Genomic DNA, 14571 nt, shown 5'->3' with positions numbered 1-14571 from the left:
ATATAAAATAACTCTTATAAAGCAGTAAGAAAAAAGTGACCCATTAGAAAAATGACCAAGAGACTTGGAGGGGCAATTCACAAAATAAGACACAGAAGTGCCATGTCATAAGCATGTGAAAAGGTGTTCAACTTTATTTGTTGTCAGGAAGTCCAAATTAAAACCACGTTGAGATACCAAATATCTAAAACTAAGAATGCCGCTATTAAGGGTTGGTTCTGATGTGAAGCCACTGGAACCCTCATACACTGCTGGCAGTGCATATTGTTATTCCCACTTTGGAAAACAGTTTGACGTTATCAACTGAAGTTGAAGATATGCATTCCCTGTGACCCAGCAATCACACCCCTGGGTGTATGTGCAACAGAAATGTGTCCAGTGTGCATAGGAGACATGAACAAGAATGCTCATAGCTGCACACCTTGTAACAACCCCAAACTGGAAACAACCGAACTATCCATCAAGAGACAATGATAGGTTGTATATTCACACAACAAAATATTATACAGTAGTAATGGATGAACAACAGCCAGACACAGCAATGTGGATGAATCTCTCAAATAAAAGAAACCGGAAAAAAGCCAGACACAAAAGAATACACTTAGGTAAAGCTCAAAAAAGGACAAAACAAAACCACAATCTTTAGATGGTAAAAGAAAAAAAAAAGAAGCAAGCAAATGATTACCATGGAAGTCAGGAGAGAGGTTACCTTAGAGAGGAAGGAGGGAATTGTGACCACAGAGGGTCCTGCAGGGGATTCCTGGGATGCTGTCAGTGTTCTGTTTTTGGCCTGGGTGGTGGGTACCCGGCTATTTTATGACAATTCTTTAAGTGGTATATTTATGTAATGCAACTTTCTGAGTGTGTGGTTTATTCAACTGAACTATGTGAAATTGACAATATTCAACCCGTTTTAACTTAATAGTTAAACCTACTGGCAATTTCATATGGTTCAACCTAATATTTCATAATTAAAAATAACTTATATTAAGCAGCCATTCAAAATGATGGGCATGAAGGCTATTAATAACTTCATTCACTCATTTACCCATCAAACAAATATTTCCTGGGAGCTTGTTGTGAAGCAGGCATATTTCTAGGCACCGGGATACAGAATAAAATTTGGTCCTGGTGCTCACATTCTAATGGGAAGATAATGTATAAACAGATACTGAAGCATCTGGAACGTCATATTGTGATAAATGCTATGAAGAAAAACAAAGCAGAATAAGGATATAGAGAGGGATGAAGAGAGATTTTAGGAAGCACGGTTAGAAAGACTTCTCTGAGGAGATGACATTTGAAAACGCAGCTGAATGAAGTGAGAGAGAGAAACCATGTGTAGCCATGGGAGAAAAAGCCTGTGGCAGAGGAAAGAGCAAGTGCACAGGCCCTACGACTGGAATGTGCACGGCAGGATTAAGGAACAGACCAGTGTTACTAGTTCAGAGTGAGGGAGGGGGAGAAGATGAAGACACGAAACAGGAGAAGTAACGAGGGACCCTATGGCAAATGCAGCTTTGCAAGGGACTTCAGATTTTACTCTGAGAGTGATGAGAGGCCATTGGAAGGTTGAGAGCAGGAAGTGGTAGGGTTTGATTTATAGTTTAGAAGGAAGACTCTGGCTGTTCTGGGGAGGAGGGAGTTGAGGCGGGGTGGAAGCACAGATTCCTGTTAAAATGCTACCACAGTGTCCAGGCAAGAGATGAAGGTGGCATGGACTAGAATGGCCATTTTGGAGACAGAATCAATAGATTTTGCAGATAGAACCCAGATAGGATTTTTTTTTTTTTTAAGAATCTTTCTTATTTATTTATTTATTTATTTATTTATTTATTTATTTATTTATTTATTTACTTTTAGCCGTGTTGGGTCTTTGTTGCTGTGCGTGGGCTTTCTCTACTTGCGGTGAGCTGGGGCTACTCTTTGTTGCGGTATGTGGGCTTCTCATTGTCATGGCTTCTCTTGTTGTGGAGCATGGGCTCTAGGCGCGCAGGCTTCAGTAGTTGTGGCACATGGGCTCAGTAGTTGTGGCTTGCGGGCTCTAGAGCACAGGCTCAGTAGTTGTGGCGCACGGGCTTAGTTACTCCGTGGCACGTGGGATCTTCCCGGACCAGGGCTCGAACCCGTGTCCCTTGCATTGGCAGGCAGATTCTTAACCACTGCGCCACCAGGGAAGCCCTATAGGATTTTTTTGATGGATGGCATATAGGGGAAGAGGAAGAGGAGTCAATAATAAGTATAATATTTTTCTTAAAAATAGGATGTGCAATTCTATATTTGATCAAAACTCTTCAAAACATGTTCTTAAATTACTTCTGTGATGAGAAACTTAAATACAGCAGAGCCTAAGAAATGCAGTTGGGGAGACGGGATATTTTCATAGATGGATGGATAACACCATAAAAAAAGCAGAAGCTAATTGCCACAGGAGGTAAGGAAAGGAAGAGACCTCAGAGGCCTGGACGAGGCAGGAAAGTCTTTACTGAGGAGGCTGGAGTTGAAATGTGTGTTGAAAGAAGAAGGTGGAGTTAGTCCAGGTGAGGAGCAGATTGAGAGCTGAGCCTGGGGGCTCAGTACAGGGTGGTAGAAAGGGCAGGAGCTTTGGAGTTGGAGAAATTAGGCTCAAGTTCAAGTATTGCCACTTACCACTTGGGTTAGAGTGAAGGTTAGATAAAACAACTGTAACTCACCTATTAGGTGCTCAATACAGGGTAGCTTCTAAGGAAAGCTCTTTTTTAATATTCAGATTTAAAATTTTTTCAGATTTTTCTATTTTTTATTTTGGGGGTTGGAGTGGGGAGTTAGCTCCCCATTCACCAGAAATTACAGCAGAGACAGGAGAAAATAAGCTACTGGGAAAAGAGGAGCTATTAGTAATCTAGACTTGGACATAGCTGGGAACCCTTGAGTGAGATAAGCTCACACTGATTGAGAGCCCAGAAACTTCCTTTTCATCTAGGGATGGTGTCACATAGTCATATCTCCCTCTGCTGGTAGAATTTGGTGTTGCAAGGTAAACCCAAATCTTGAATTACTTGCATCTGGAAATTTGCAGGCCCCTGGGAATATTGAAGCGCTAACTCTGCGTTCTTGGTGTGGTCTCACCCAGACTGTTACTGAGACCATACTGGAAGAAGATGCTGGTATGGGAATCCCCCGGGAAAAAAGAACTTTCATTGTCAAAGGAAATGAAGCAAAGGGAGCTTCTTCCTCCTACCAAGCCAACGATGGGTCTGGACTCTTAGGAAACTGTCACTCAAACCAGGACTGAGCAGCAACCGTTCTGCCATCTTCACGGTAAGCTGTCCCCATGGCATAGGGGAAAGACCCCCAGGGTTTCAGTTTTGGAGTCTGAAGACTGACTATGCCACTTGGTGACTGGGTTTCCTTCCTTAGTCACTTAATTGGCCTAAAGCTTAGAGTCCTCACAATATGGGGATATTAATATTTTCCCCTTTCCTGGGGTTGATGTGAGGATAAAGTAATATAGATGATCCTACTCTATTAACTGTAAATCACTCTACAAATATAAGAGTTTATTACTGTCACTTCTTTGTCTTGCCTCTCCATTTTCTTGCCCTGAAGGTCGTGGAGCATTCATTCATTTGCTTAGCAACTGATACTGATTACCTAAAGTATACAGAGTTCTGTGCTAGATACGGGGAAAGGAGACACAAAGACAAAAATCACAGCTCCTGTCTTCAGGGGGGCACATATATGGTGAGGGAGACAGATTCAGTTAACCACATTACTAGTCAGACTATGAGTACTATAAGGCTAAACAACGAGCTATAGAATCATGAGGAAAGGAAAGATTAATTAGAAAGTAGAATCAGGGGAGTCAAAGAAGGTTTCCCAGAAGAGGTGATATTCATATGAAGCACAAATTCATATTCATTCATTCATTCATTCATATTTATTTTGTTTATTTATAAAAATATTTATTGAGCATATCTATGTGCCAGGAATTAGACTACACATGGTCCCCAACTTATGATGGCTCAAATAATGACTTTTTGACTTTACAATGGGGAGAAAGCGATACGTATTCAATAGAAACAATGCTTCAAATTTTGAAGTTTGATCTTTTCCTGGGCTAGTGACATGCAGTATGATATTCTCTCCTGGCTGGGCAGTGGCAGTGGCAGTGAGCCACAGTTCCCAGTCAGCCACGCGATCATGATGGTAAACAACTGATACACTTACGACCATTCTGTACCCACACAACCTTTCTGTTTTGCACTTTCAGTACAGTGTTCAATAAATTCCATGAGATATGCAACACCTTATTATAAAATAGTCTTTGTGTTAGATGATTTTGCCCAACTGTAGGCTAATGTAAGTGTGCCGAGCATGTTTAAGGTAGGCTAAGCCATGGTGTCCGGTAGGTTAGGTGTATTAACTGCATTTTTGACTTAAGATATTTTCAGTTTACGGTGGGTTTATCGGGATGTAACCCCATCATAAGTCAAGGAAGATCTGTAGTAATTGTGGATACAAAAATGAATGAAACAGACATGTATTGTCTTCACAGAACAACAGAGGAGGTAGATGAATAATTATTTAATTACAATTATGCTAAGTTGTATAAAAGAAATACAGGGAACAATGAGAACATTGTTCTCAACGGGACATAACAGCTCTGTAAACAGCTGTTATGTAATACAAAGGGACATAACCTAGGTGGGGAAGTCAAGAAAGGTACCCTAAGGAAGTGACATTCAAGCTGAGAGCTGAAGGATGAAGATCAGGTATCTAGGCAAAGATGGTGAGGATAAATGTTCTATGTAGCAGAAACAGAATGTGTAAAGGCCCTGTGGCAGGAGCTGGAAAGGAGGTGAAGAAGGCCATTGGAACTAGAATACAGGGAGCAAGGAGGAAAGTGGCCTGAGATGAGACAGGAGATATTGGGTAGGTACCAGGTCATGTAGGGCCTTGGGGGCTGCATTACTGATTTGGACTTTAAGAGCAACGAGAAGCATTGAAAGTTTTAAAGCAAAGGGTGACATGATCAGACATGTGTTTTTAAAAGAATACTTTGTAGAGAATGGATGGGTGGAGGTAAGAGTAGACCTAGGGAGACCAGATTGGAGGCTATAGTGGGAGGCCAGGCTAGAGAAGATGATGGCTTGGATTATGATATTGGCTGTGGAAATGGAGAAGTTGACAGATCTGAGAAATATTTACGAAGTTGAATTGATAGGATTTGGCATTTGAATAGATATGTTGAGGGTGGGGGAAGAGCTGTTTACAGAGCTAGGGACCATTCTTGGAGCAGCAAGTTTGGAGGGGAGGATGATGAGTTTGGTGTTAACAAGTAGAATTTCAGGTACTTGGGAGCTATCCAAGTGGCTGTATCAATTAGAGAATTGAATATATAGAACCGGAGCACAGAGAAGTCTGGACTGGAAACACAAATTTAGGAATCATTTAGACACTTAGTGAAGCCATAAGCTATAGTGATCACTAGAGGGTGGCATTGGAAGAAAAAGAAGACTTAGGACCATTCAATGGTTAGAGTTGAAAGAGGTCAGTTGGTTAAGGATTGCTGAAAAGGGAGACACAGGATGTGAACAACCTTAAATGCAAAGGACAAAAGGAAGGAAAACTACTATTTCTTGAATGTCTTTTATGTTCTGGGAATTTTCACATTCATTATCTTATTTAATCCTCATGTAAACGCTGTGAGCCAGGTAAGCATTCCTATCCTTACTTTTTCCACTGAGGAAATAGCTGGTCAGAGAAGTTGAATAATTTACTTACTGTCACACATTGTAAGCAATGGGATTCCAATGGGATTCCCTCCTGTGCTGGAGGATCTGGGCAAGTGCCTTGCCAGGTAGTGACATTGGGTGGGGAGAACAGGGCCAGAATCCCTTTTACCCAGCGCTATAGTGCCAAGCAGGTAAGCCAAAGCAGAGAAAGGGTAGTCCAAAAAGCAAAGCCAAGTGCAACAGGAAAACAGTTCAAGAGCCAAATGGTCCATTCAGAAGTCAGGTTGCCAGAGCCAAGAGAGGTTAGTCTACAGAGCCAAAACCTCACCCAGTAATTGGTCCAAAAATCAAGTTAATCACAAGCAGTAGAACTTGATCAAAGAGAAGGCTAAGGAAGGCCAGGAAACTTCAGAACTGGGGAAGCCACCAGCTAAGCCTCAAGCTTCCAGTTGAGCTGGCATTTGGGTCCTGGGTATTCGAAGATGGGGAAGAGGTGAGGAGACAGGTTTTGTAGAGTTGAAGAACTAAACAAATAGGCCCTCGAGAGAATAACATGACTGGAAATGTTTTGTGGAAAGGTTCTTCTGGTGCCTCTGTAAAGAAGGGCCTCAAGGTGGGAGAATATGGACAACTCAGATGCGATGCATAGATTCAACTCCCCTCTGCAGAGTGGAACATGGGTAGGACACTGGCTTGGTCCCTGGGCTTGAGGAATCATACTTGATTTGTATCCTAGAGGAAAAAATATGAAGACCCCAAAGTCGAACACCAAACACAGGCCTGGTCTGTCAAGGATTCTCAAGGAAGCAGGAGCTGTCAGGCAAGCCAAGCCAGGACACATGCGTGTATTAAGGGCTTGCTTAAAAATGAGTCTTCTCATTGGTACAGAACTTCAGGAGGATCAACTTCAGAACTTCAGGAGGATCAGAACTTCAGGAGCCTCAAAACCACTTTAAAACTAATTGTTTTAAATAGATGAGGAAACTAAGGCTAGAGCAAGATAAGTGACTGCCCAAAGTCACACAGTTGGATGGAGATTAGAACTGCAACTTGAGTCCAAGTTTTGTTTTATGCAAAGTCTGTGTCTCTCCCTGTTAAGGAAAAGAGATTGGTCAGGGAAGGCTTCACAGAGGAGGAGGTGCTTGAACTGCCCACGCAGCAGGGCACCAAGTACAGAAGAGTAACAGGGTGCTCCTGGCAAAGGCACAAAGTTGCAACACAGCACAGCCAGAAGGAAACGAAAAATGGTTCCTAAAATTGTGAGCTCCTTGAGGACAGGAAGGTCCAGCTCCTAGAATGAGGCCTGAGGTTTAGCAGGCGCTGGGTGACTGAAGGAATGACTGTGTGGAACACAGAGTCTCTCTAGGAGAGTAGCTGGAAGTGAGGCTGGGAAGTGGCAGGAGTCAGAAGACGGAGAGGCTTTTATACAATATGGAAGGCTGGTGTTGGAGGAGGGGAGGGGACGAGGGTGCATGTGCGGAGAGGATGTGGGGAGAGAATCAGCTGGAAGCTGGTTCCAGGAGAGAGAAAAGGAAGGCCAGAAGTAAACCAGGGTAGGGAGAGGAAAGGACAGAGTCAAGAAACATTTAGGAGTTAGAATGCCTGGCAACACCCTTACGGGGAGGGGTGACATGTACGAGTCTGCCGGCAGAAAGGCAGGAGCAGAAGAGAGACAGAGGATGCTGGTTGTGGAGGAAACAGGTGTGGGTAGCGGTTACCCCGCATCCCACCCCCCACCCCCTACCCCCCCACCCCCACCCCCAGCTAGGCTGCAACCTCAACAGTCACTCCGGGGGCAGAACGCCAGAGAGGGAGGGGCCTTCCGGACTGGAGAAGTCATTAGCAACCTGCCAGAACCGGGTTAACAAAGGCAGGACTACAACTCCCAGCATGCTCCGGCCCAATGGAGTGACGGCGGGCGGTGGCTGCGCTGCACCCGTCTGGTGCGCACAGGACCTGGGTCTGCACCGGAGCCTGTCATTCCGGAGGGGTCTGTGGGGGTGCGAGCGGGCATGCACCCGGGTCCCCAGCGCACTGGCGGCGCAGGGCTCGCGATTCCCGCCCCACGGCCCCGCCCCTTGCCCCACCCCAGCCGGGCGGCTTAGCCGGGGCCGCAGCGCGGCGGCAACATCACTCTCGCTGCCGCTGCTCCGCCCCATCGCCTTCTGTTTTTCTCTCTCATTCTCCGGTGGCGACGGCGGGGAAGGAGGAGGCAGAGGCAGCAGCAGCCGCGCTGGCTGCAATGAATGATCCCCCAGCTGGGGGAGAGGACTCCAGGTGAGCCTCTGCCCTCGGGAGGGCCGGGACCCCCGGTCGCCCAGGACCTGCAGCCCCCCGCCATGGATCCCTAGAGGAGGAGGAGGACAAGGAGAAGACAGCTCTGCCGCCCACCCCCATCCCATTTTCCTCTTCCTTTATCTCATTGTTGCCGTAGCTGTTTACGGCAGCGCTCCCGCTGCCCCAGCATGGGGCGGGCTCCGGGTACTGCCATTCGGTGGGCGCTGCTCCCGCGGCTGCCCGGCGATTCTGCCTAATTCTCCCTCCGCAGCCGGTGCAGCGAGGACTGGAGAGCGGTGGAGGCCCGGACTGTAGCAGCGACGGGGCCACCTCCCAGCATCCCCACCCTAGGAGGCTACAGGCGGATTGAAGAACGGCGCCTGGGGGCTGGGCCGGCCCCGCCGATCGGACCTAGGGAGGACAGCAGGACCGCCTAGGCTGCGGAGAGGGGTGCGGGGGTCAGGAAGGACAGAGCAGCAAGATGGCCAGTAAAACCAAGGCCAGTGAGGCCCTGAAGGTGGTGGCCCGGTGCCGCCCCCTCAGCCGGAAGGAGGAGGCTTCTGGTCACGAGCAGATCCTGACCATGGACGTGAAACTGGGCCAGGTGACACTGCGGAACCCCCGCGCTGCCCTAGGGGAGCTGCCCAAGACCTTCACCTTTGATGCCGTGTATGATGCCAGCTCCAAGCAGGCAGACTTGTATGATGAAACCGTGAGGCCCCTGGTAGACTCGGTGCTTCAAGGTTTCAATGGCACCGTGTTTGCCTATGGACAGACCGGCACGGGCAAGACCTACACCATGCAGGGGACCTGGGTGGAGCCCGAGCAGCGCGGGGTCATCCCCAATGCCTTTGAGCATATCTTCACCCACATCTCGCGCTCCCAGAACCAGCAGTACTTGATCCGAGCCTCCTACCTGGAGATCTACCAGGAGGAGATTCGGGACCTGCTCTCCAAGGAGCCTGGCAAGAGGCTAGAGCTGAAGGAGAACCCTGAGACAGGCGTCTACATCAAGGACCTGTCCTCCTTCGTCACCAAGAATGTCAAGGAGATCGAGCACGTGATGAACCTGGGGAACCAGACCCGGGCGGTGGGTAGTACACACATGAATGAGGTCAGCTCCCGCTCCCATGCCATCTTTGTCATCACCGTGGAGTGCAGTGAGCGTGGCTTGGATGGCCAGGACCACATCCGTGTGGGCAAGCTCAACCTCGTGGACCTGGCTGGAAGTGAGAGGCAGAACAAGGCAGGCCCCAACGCAGCTGGAGGGACGGCCACGCAGCCCACGGGTGGTGGCGGTGGTGGAGGTGGTGGTGGTAGTGGAGAGAGGCCTAAGGAAGCCTCCAAAATCAACCTCTCGCTGTCAGCCCTGGGCAACGTGATCGCTGCTCTGGCGGGCAACAGGAGCACCCATATCCCCTACCGGGACTCCAAGCTGACCCGGCTGCTCCAGGACTCTCTGGGGGGGAATGCCAAGACCATCATGGTGGCCACCCTGGGGCCAGCCTCTCACAGCTACGATGAGAGCCTCTCCACCCTGCGCTTTGCCAACCGGGCCAAGAACATCAAGAACAAGCCCCGGGTGAACGAGGACCCCAAGGACACGCTGCTGCGGGAATTCCAGGAGGAGATCGCCCGCCTGAAGGCCCAGCTGGAGAAGAAGGGGATGCTGGGAAAGCGGCTCCGGAGGAAGAGCAGCCGCAGGAAGAAGGCCGTGTCAGCCCCAGCTGGGTACCCTGAGGGGCCCGTGATGGAGGCCTGGGTGGCCGAAGAGGAAGATGACAACAACAACTACCGCCTGCCCCAGGCCACCCTGGAGTCAGCCTTGGACAAGAACATGGAGAATTACCTGCAGCAGCAGAAGGAGCAGCTGGAGGAGGAGAAGGCGGCCATCCAGGATGACCGCAGCCTGGTGAGCGAGGAGAAGCAGAAGCTGCTGGAGGAGAAGGAGAAGATGCTGGAAGACCTGCGGCGGGAGCAGCAGGCCACAGAGCTGCTCGCAGTCAAGTACAAGGTAAGAGCCCCCGAGGGAGCAGGGGCTCACCAGAGGTCCACACACACACACACACACACACACACACACACACACACACACACACACACACACACACACACACACACACACACACAGCAAAGCAGCAGGCAGTCCCTCAAGCCAGTGAGCTTGGGCTGGTCTGACCTGCTGCCTGTCCGTCTCTGCCGGTGGCCCCCGGTACGGTCAGGTCCAGCGACAGCCAGGCAGGCACTCAGCCTCGTTTGGGTGTGGGTTCTCGCTCTTGCCTGGCCGCCTCCCTTGGGACGTCCTCCCTTTGCAGCACCATCAAACCTCACACCATTTTACTATCTGACGTTTGAACACTTCACAGTTTACAAAATGCCCCACATACATGATCTCATTTGATTCTTATGGTAGCTATCCGGGGTCCTGGTTCTTAAACCCCCGTTTTACAGGTGAGGGACCAAGGCTCAGAAAAGTGACATGACTGAGGTTCCATCCTACAAAGTGGCAGAGCTGAACTGGAACCAGTGGCCCTTAGGCGCTTTCAGTTCTTGGATGGCGAGGCAGGATTATACACGGGCCCTGCTCCCTGTGAAAGTGGTCCAGTGGTCCCCTGGGCCCATTGCGTAGAATCTTAGGAAGGAAATCACGCAGAAGGTTGGAAAGAGCACGGAGTTCTACGCTGGAGACCTGGCGTCTTGGCCTAGCTCTGCTACAGCTCATTGAGTGACCTTGTGTACGTTGCTTCTTCCCTTCCTCAAGCCTCAGTTTCCCTTTTCGTAAAATAGAGGGTTGGCCTGGGTGATCTCTGAGGTTCTTCTGATCTGAGAAACAAACCAACTGGCCCCCACACCCAGGCCTCATCCTGGTAAGATCCAATTCCCCATTGCCCTGAGAGATATCAGGGCCTCAGCGTCCTTCCTGAGCTGCTCCCTTCCCTGGGGAAGCCTCCAGGCCCCGTTGGAACTAAGCTGCAGAGGCCCCCTGCCTGGCCAACCACAGACCTGTTAAGTTTCAATGCTGCAGATGCCATGACTCAATGTTCTAGGCGTTTCCAGGTCCCTGGAATCCTTAACACTGAGGGTTGGAGGAAGAACGCAAGGAACCGTGAGCTGATGACTTGCTGGGGAGAGCAAAACATCACCAGTTCTTACTCCCTCTCAGGAGTGTGGGCTGGGGTGCAGGGAAGCCCTGCCTGGGAGGGAGAGTGGCAACGGCTGGAAGAGGGACAGATGAGCTACAGGCCATTGTCTGTGTTATGGGAATGTGCTGCTACACCAGGGGCTCTGGCCTTGCTTATTTAGTATTTAATTCACCTCCAGGAGCTCAGCAAGGGTTATGCTGAGCCGCTTCCTCAAAGGGATTGGTACATTTGGGGTCCTCCTGGGAGAAGCAGGATGTTAAAAGCAGGACAGTTAGACTCAGCTCTCCCAGGAGGAAGGGAATCCAGGCAGTCCAGTGCTTCCCACCAGGAAATCTTACATGGGCAATCTGTCATCAGTTTCATTACCAAGAGCCCCACCACTACCCCTTACTCTCTTTCCCCACCCACCCTTAAAGCTGGGGGGCAACGGAGGCTAAGAGAGTGCACTTCAGCCCTGAGGAAATGGGTAGAAGGGATGAAGCGAAGGATCCAATGGGATTTCCCATTGTTGGCCACTCCCTGGCCCCCTCAGTAAGGTTCTTGGATCTAAGGCAATGTGGGGCACGGATAATGGGGCTGTCAAGAGATCAGGGCGGCCAGCGCCAGAATTCTTGTATCAGAGGCATAGCCCACAGAATCCCCCATCTTACAGCTGCCAGGGGCCTTCAAAAACCGAGGCCCAGACTTGCCCAGGGCCACACAGGTGAGTTAAGGAGAGCCAGACTCTTTATACTTGGTCCGGCTTCTTTCCATGACACCAGAGTCCTGATGTTGTTAACCTGTGCTACTTGATAATCAGAGTAATTCATTTTTACGTAACTCTTTTATGTTTTAATCTCACGGAATCCTCCCAGCAACCTCAAGAGATGAGTATTACTATCTCCATTTGACAGTGATGAAAACCAAGGCTGGCGACTGTCTCCGTGATCTGGGCTAATAGGCAGGCGGAGCCAGGACTGGAACCCAGGTCTTCTGATGGCCCCAGACCTGTGCTCTTTCCAGGTCTCCACGGATTCCTCCACATTTGCTCTCTGTGTGACTCGGGGCAGAGGCCTTTGCCCCTCTAGGCCTCAGGTTTCCATTGGCCTGATGAGGGGAAGTCTGACACAGCTCCCTGAGGACTGGGTGAAATGGTCATTATGTGCCAGGCTTTCAGATATAAGTGAAGGGGGAGGGGTGCCTGGGAAATTCCAGGAGGGGAATGATTCCACATCCTGTGACTTCTTGTCACACCCAGCCCTGGACAAACAGCAGCCAGCAAGCCCTGAATGGAGCCTAGATAGAGGACCCCAACCTCCCTGTAGTCCTTAAGGCACTGGTGGTTCAGTGTCAGATGTTTCTAGGATAGAGGAAACAATTTGAGGGCTCTTGAGGGATCCACTGGGTAATGAGGGGAGGAGCATGTGAGAGATAATCCCAGGCCTGCCCATTTCACAGGGTTGTGCTGAAGATTAAATGAGATCATTAGTGTGAGGGCATTTGAAATATGTTGAAAGCACTACATCAGTGGAGGGCGTTAGCAGCCACTGGGTGGCTTCTGTCCGCCAAGCAGGGGTCCAGTGATCTCTAGGACTGACATCTTCGTCGTTGGCTTAACGCTTTCCTTCCCCTGCCATCCCGGCTGCCTTGCCATAACCCTGCAGCCCTGGGAACAGCCAGGCGAGGAAGATCCGGGAGCCCTCTGAAGGCGGGAGCTCCGGTCCCTCCTGGAAATGAGCTGAGCTTCTGCTCCCCATCTGCAACACACTCCGGCTCCCACTTTCTGAGTTTCGACAACTCCCCTTGTCGGCCTCCCTCGTTCCCTTCGCCAAGTTCGCACCACCCCTGGGGGCAGCTGAGCGGTAGCTGATGCGACCCAGTGCCCTCATTCACTCTCTCTGACTCATCTTACAGTCTGTCTCGCCTGTTTTCCCTGCCCGCCACCTCTAGGCTCCCCGTTCCCTTTGTTCTCCCCTCACTGTGTACAAACACCATGCCTGTCTCCTTGGAGCCTCCTTTCATATTTACCTCGGGCCTCAGGGGATGGGAGGGTGTGCAAATGTCTGAGGGTTTGTGATTGTCATCAATGCCCTGTTTATCAGTAGTCATTAGCCATCCATACTTACCTCGTGTCTCCGGGAGGCGGGGCTTGATAGCATACTAGACCTGAGAGGTAGGGAGACTTGGTAAAGTCACAGGCAGACCCACAGCTGAGGTTATGCCTCTGCACAATGGCAACTCCAGTGTTTGTGCACAATGCACGTATTGCAGTGAGGACCGGGGTGCCTGTAGCTTGATCGGGTGAAGGCCCACTTTAACTGTGCAAGGAACATTTTTAATGACTGTTTTAATTTTGAGCTTAATTTTTTGAGGGCTCGGGCTAGATGATTTCTAAAGCTTTGATTCTAGATCTTTAGAGGGAAAGAAGAGTATGTAGGGGAGGCAAGGGCTGCAGATGAGACAATATGCAGGCTGGAACTGACAGGAAGAGGTAGAAACAACAGCACTGCTTGTTGATCCCCAAGTAAGTAGGTCTGGAGGGAGGGGGCGGGGTGCTGCTTGGCTAGAGCCCAACTCTCTCTGTGGTGGGTATGGGAAAGAGACCCTGCAGAAGCCGCCCCCAAAGCCAGAGGGATGAGGTCACTACAGAGAGTACAGACTGCATTGAATTTTTACTGTCTATTTGTGGGTCCCTCTTCTTCCTCCCATTTCTCAGCATTGGCATTAACCATAAATAGTTATGCAAGAGGAGTTTCAAGCCCGAGAAACAACAATAATAGCAAGAATAATGCCATTTACTTAACACTTGCCACGAGCCAAGCCCTATACCATATATTGTATACAAATTATCTCATGTAATCCCTACAAGCACCTTCCATGAAAGGTGTTATTCCTGTTCCCATTTTATACATGAGAAAACTGAGGTTTTATGACTTGCCCAAGGCCTTATGGTTTGTATATGGCAAATCTAGTTGAGCCCAGGTTGATTTGACACAAACTTGGATCCTCTTTTATGCTTAAAGAATCAGGAATATTGGGCTGGGAACTGGTTGCTGGGGAGGTGGTGAAAAATGACAGGAGCTGGTGTAAACGTGTTGAATTTAAGGTGACAAAGAGTCCCGTAGGCAGCAGGAGGTGGAGCAGGGGAGTTTAGAAGCAAGCACAGGACTGGAGGAGTTTGGGGGCTCATCTGTAGAAGAGGGCTCAAATGAGACACCTGGCCATCTGTTCTGGACCCTCTCGCCCTTTATGTAAGTGACTCCCAAATCAAGGTCTCCTGTCCAGGTCTTTGCTGACCTTTTTTTGTAGAGTGCTGTTTTCAGAGCATGGATATCAGAGTCAGGCAGGCCTGGGTTTAGTGATTTACTAGTTCTGAGACCTCAGTTTCCTCATCTATAAAATGGGATAGTAACAGTACCTATGTCATAGTTCTATTGAGACGATGATAATCGACA

The 14571-nt window shown here is 49.4% G+C and overlaps 1 protein-coding gene across 3 annotated transcripts in view; it reads left to right on the top strand.

Annotated features, from left to right (window-relative positions):
- Window positions 1–7685: 7685 nt before the first annotated feature.
- The window catches only part of KIF3C (kinesin family member 3C), a 34460-nt gene continuing 27574 nt past the window's right edge, over window positions 7686–14571 (top strand). For all 3 annotated transcript variants that reach the window (XR_011076659.1, XM_068564841.1, XM_068564840.1), the window contains exon 1: window positions 7686–10008. Coding sequence is in view for 2 of the 3 variants with exons in the window: in XM_068564841.1 (XP_068420942.1) it covers window positions 8476–10008 (1533 nt within the window). In the remaining variant the exon portion in view is untranslated. The remainder of the gene's footprint in view (window positions 10009–14571) is intronic.

This window comes from Eschrichtius robustus, chromosome 15, assembly GCF_028021215.1.
Source record: "Eschrichtius robustus isolate mEscRob2 chromosome 15, mEscRob2.pri, whole genome shotgun sequence".
NCBI lineage: Eukaryota > Metazoa > Chordata > Mammalia > Artiodactyla > Eschrichtiidae > Eschrichtius > Eschrichtius robustus.
This window is presented reverse-complemented; position numbering and strand designations above follow the sequence as displayed.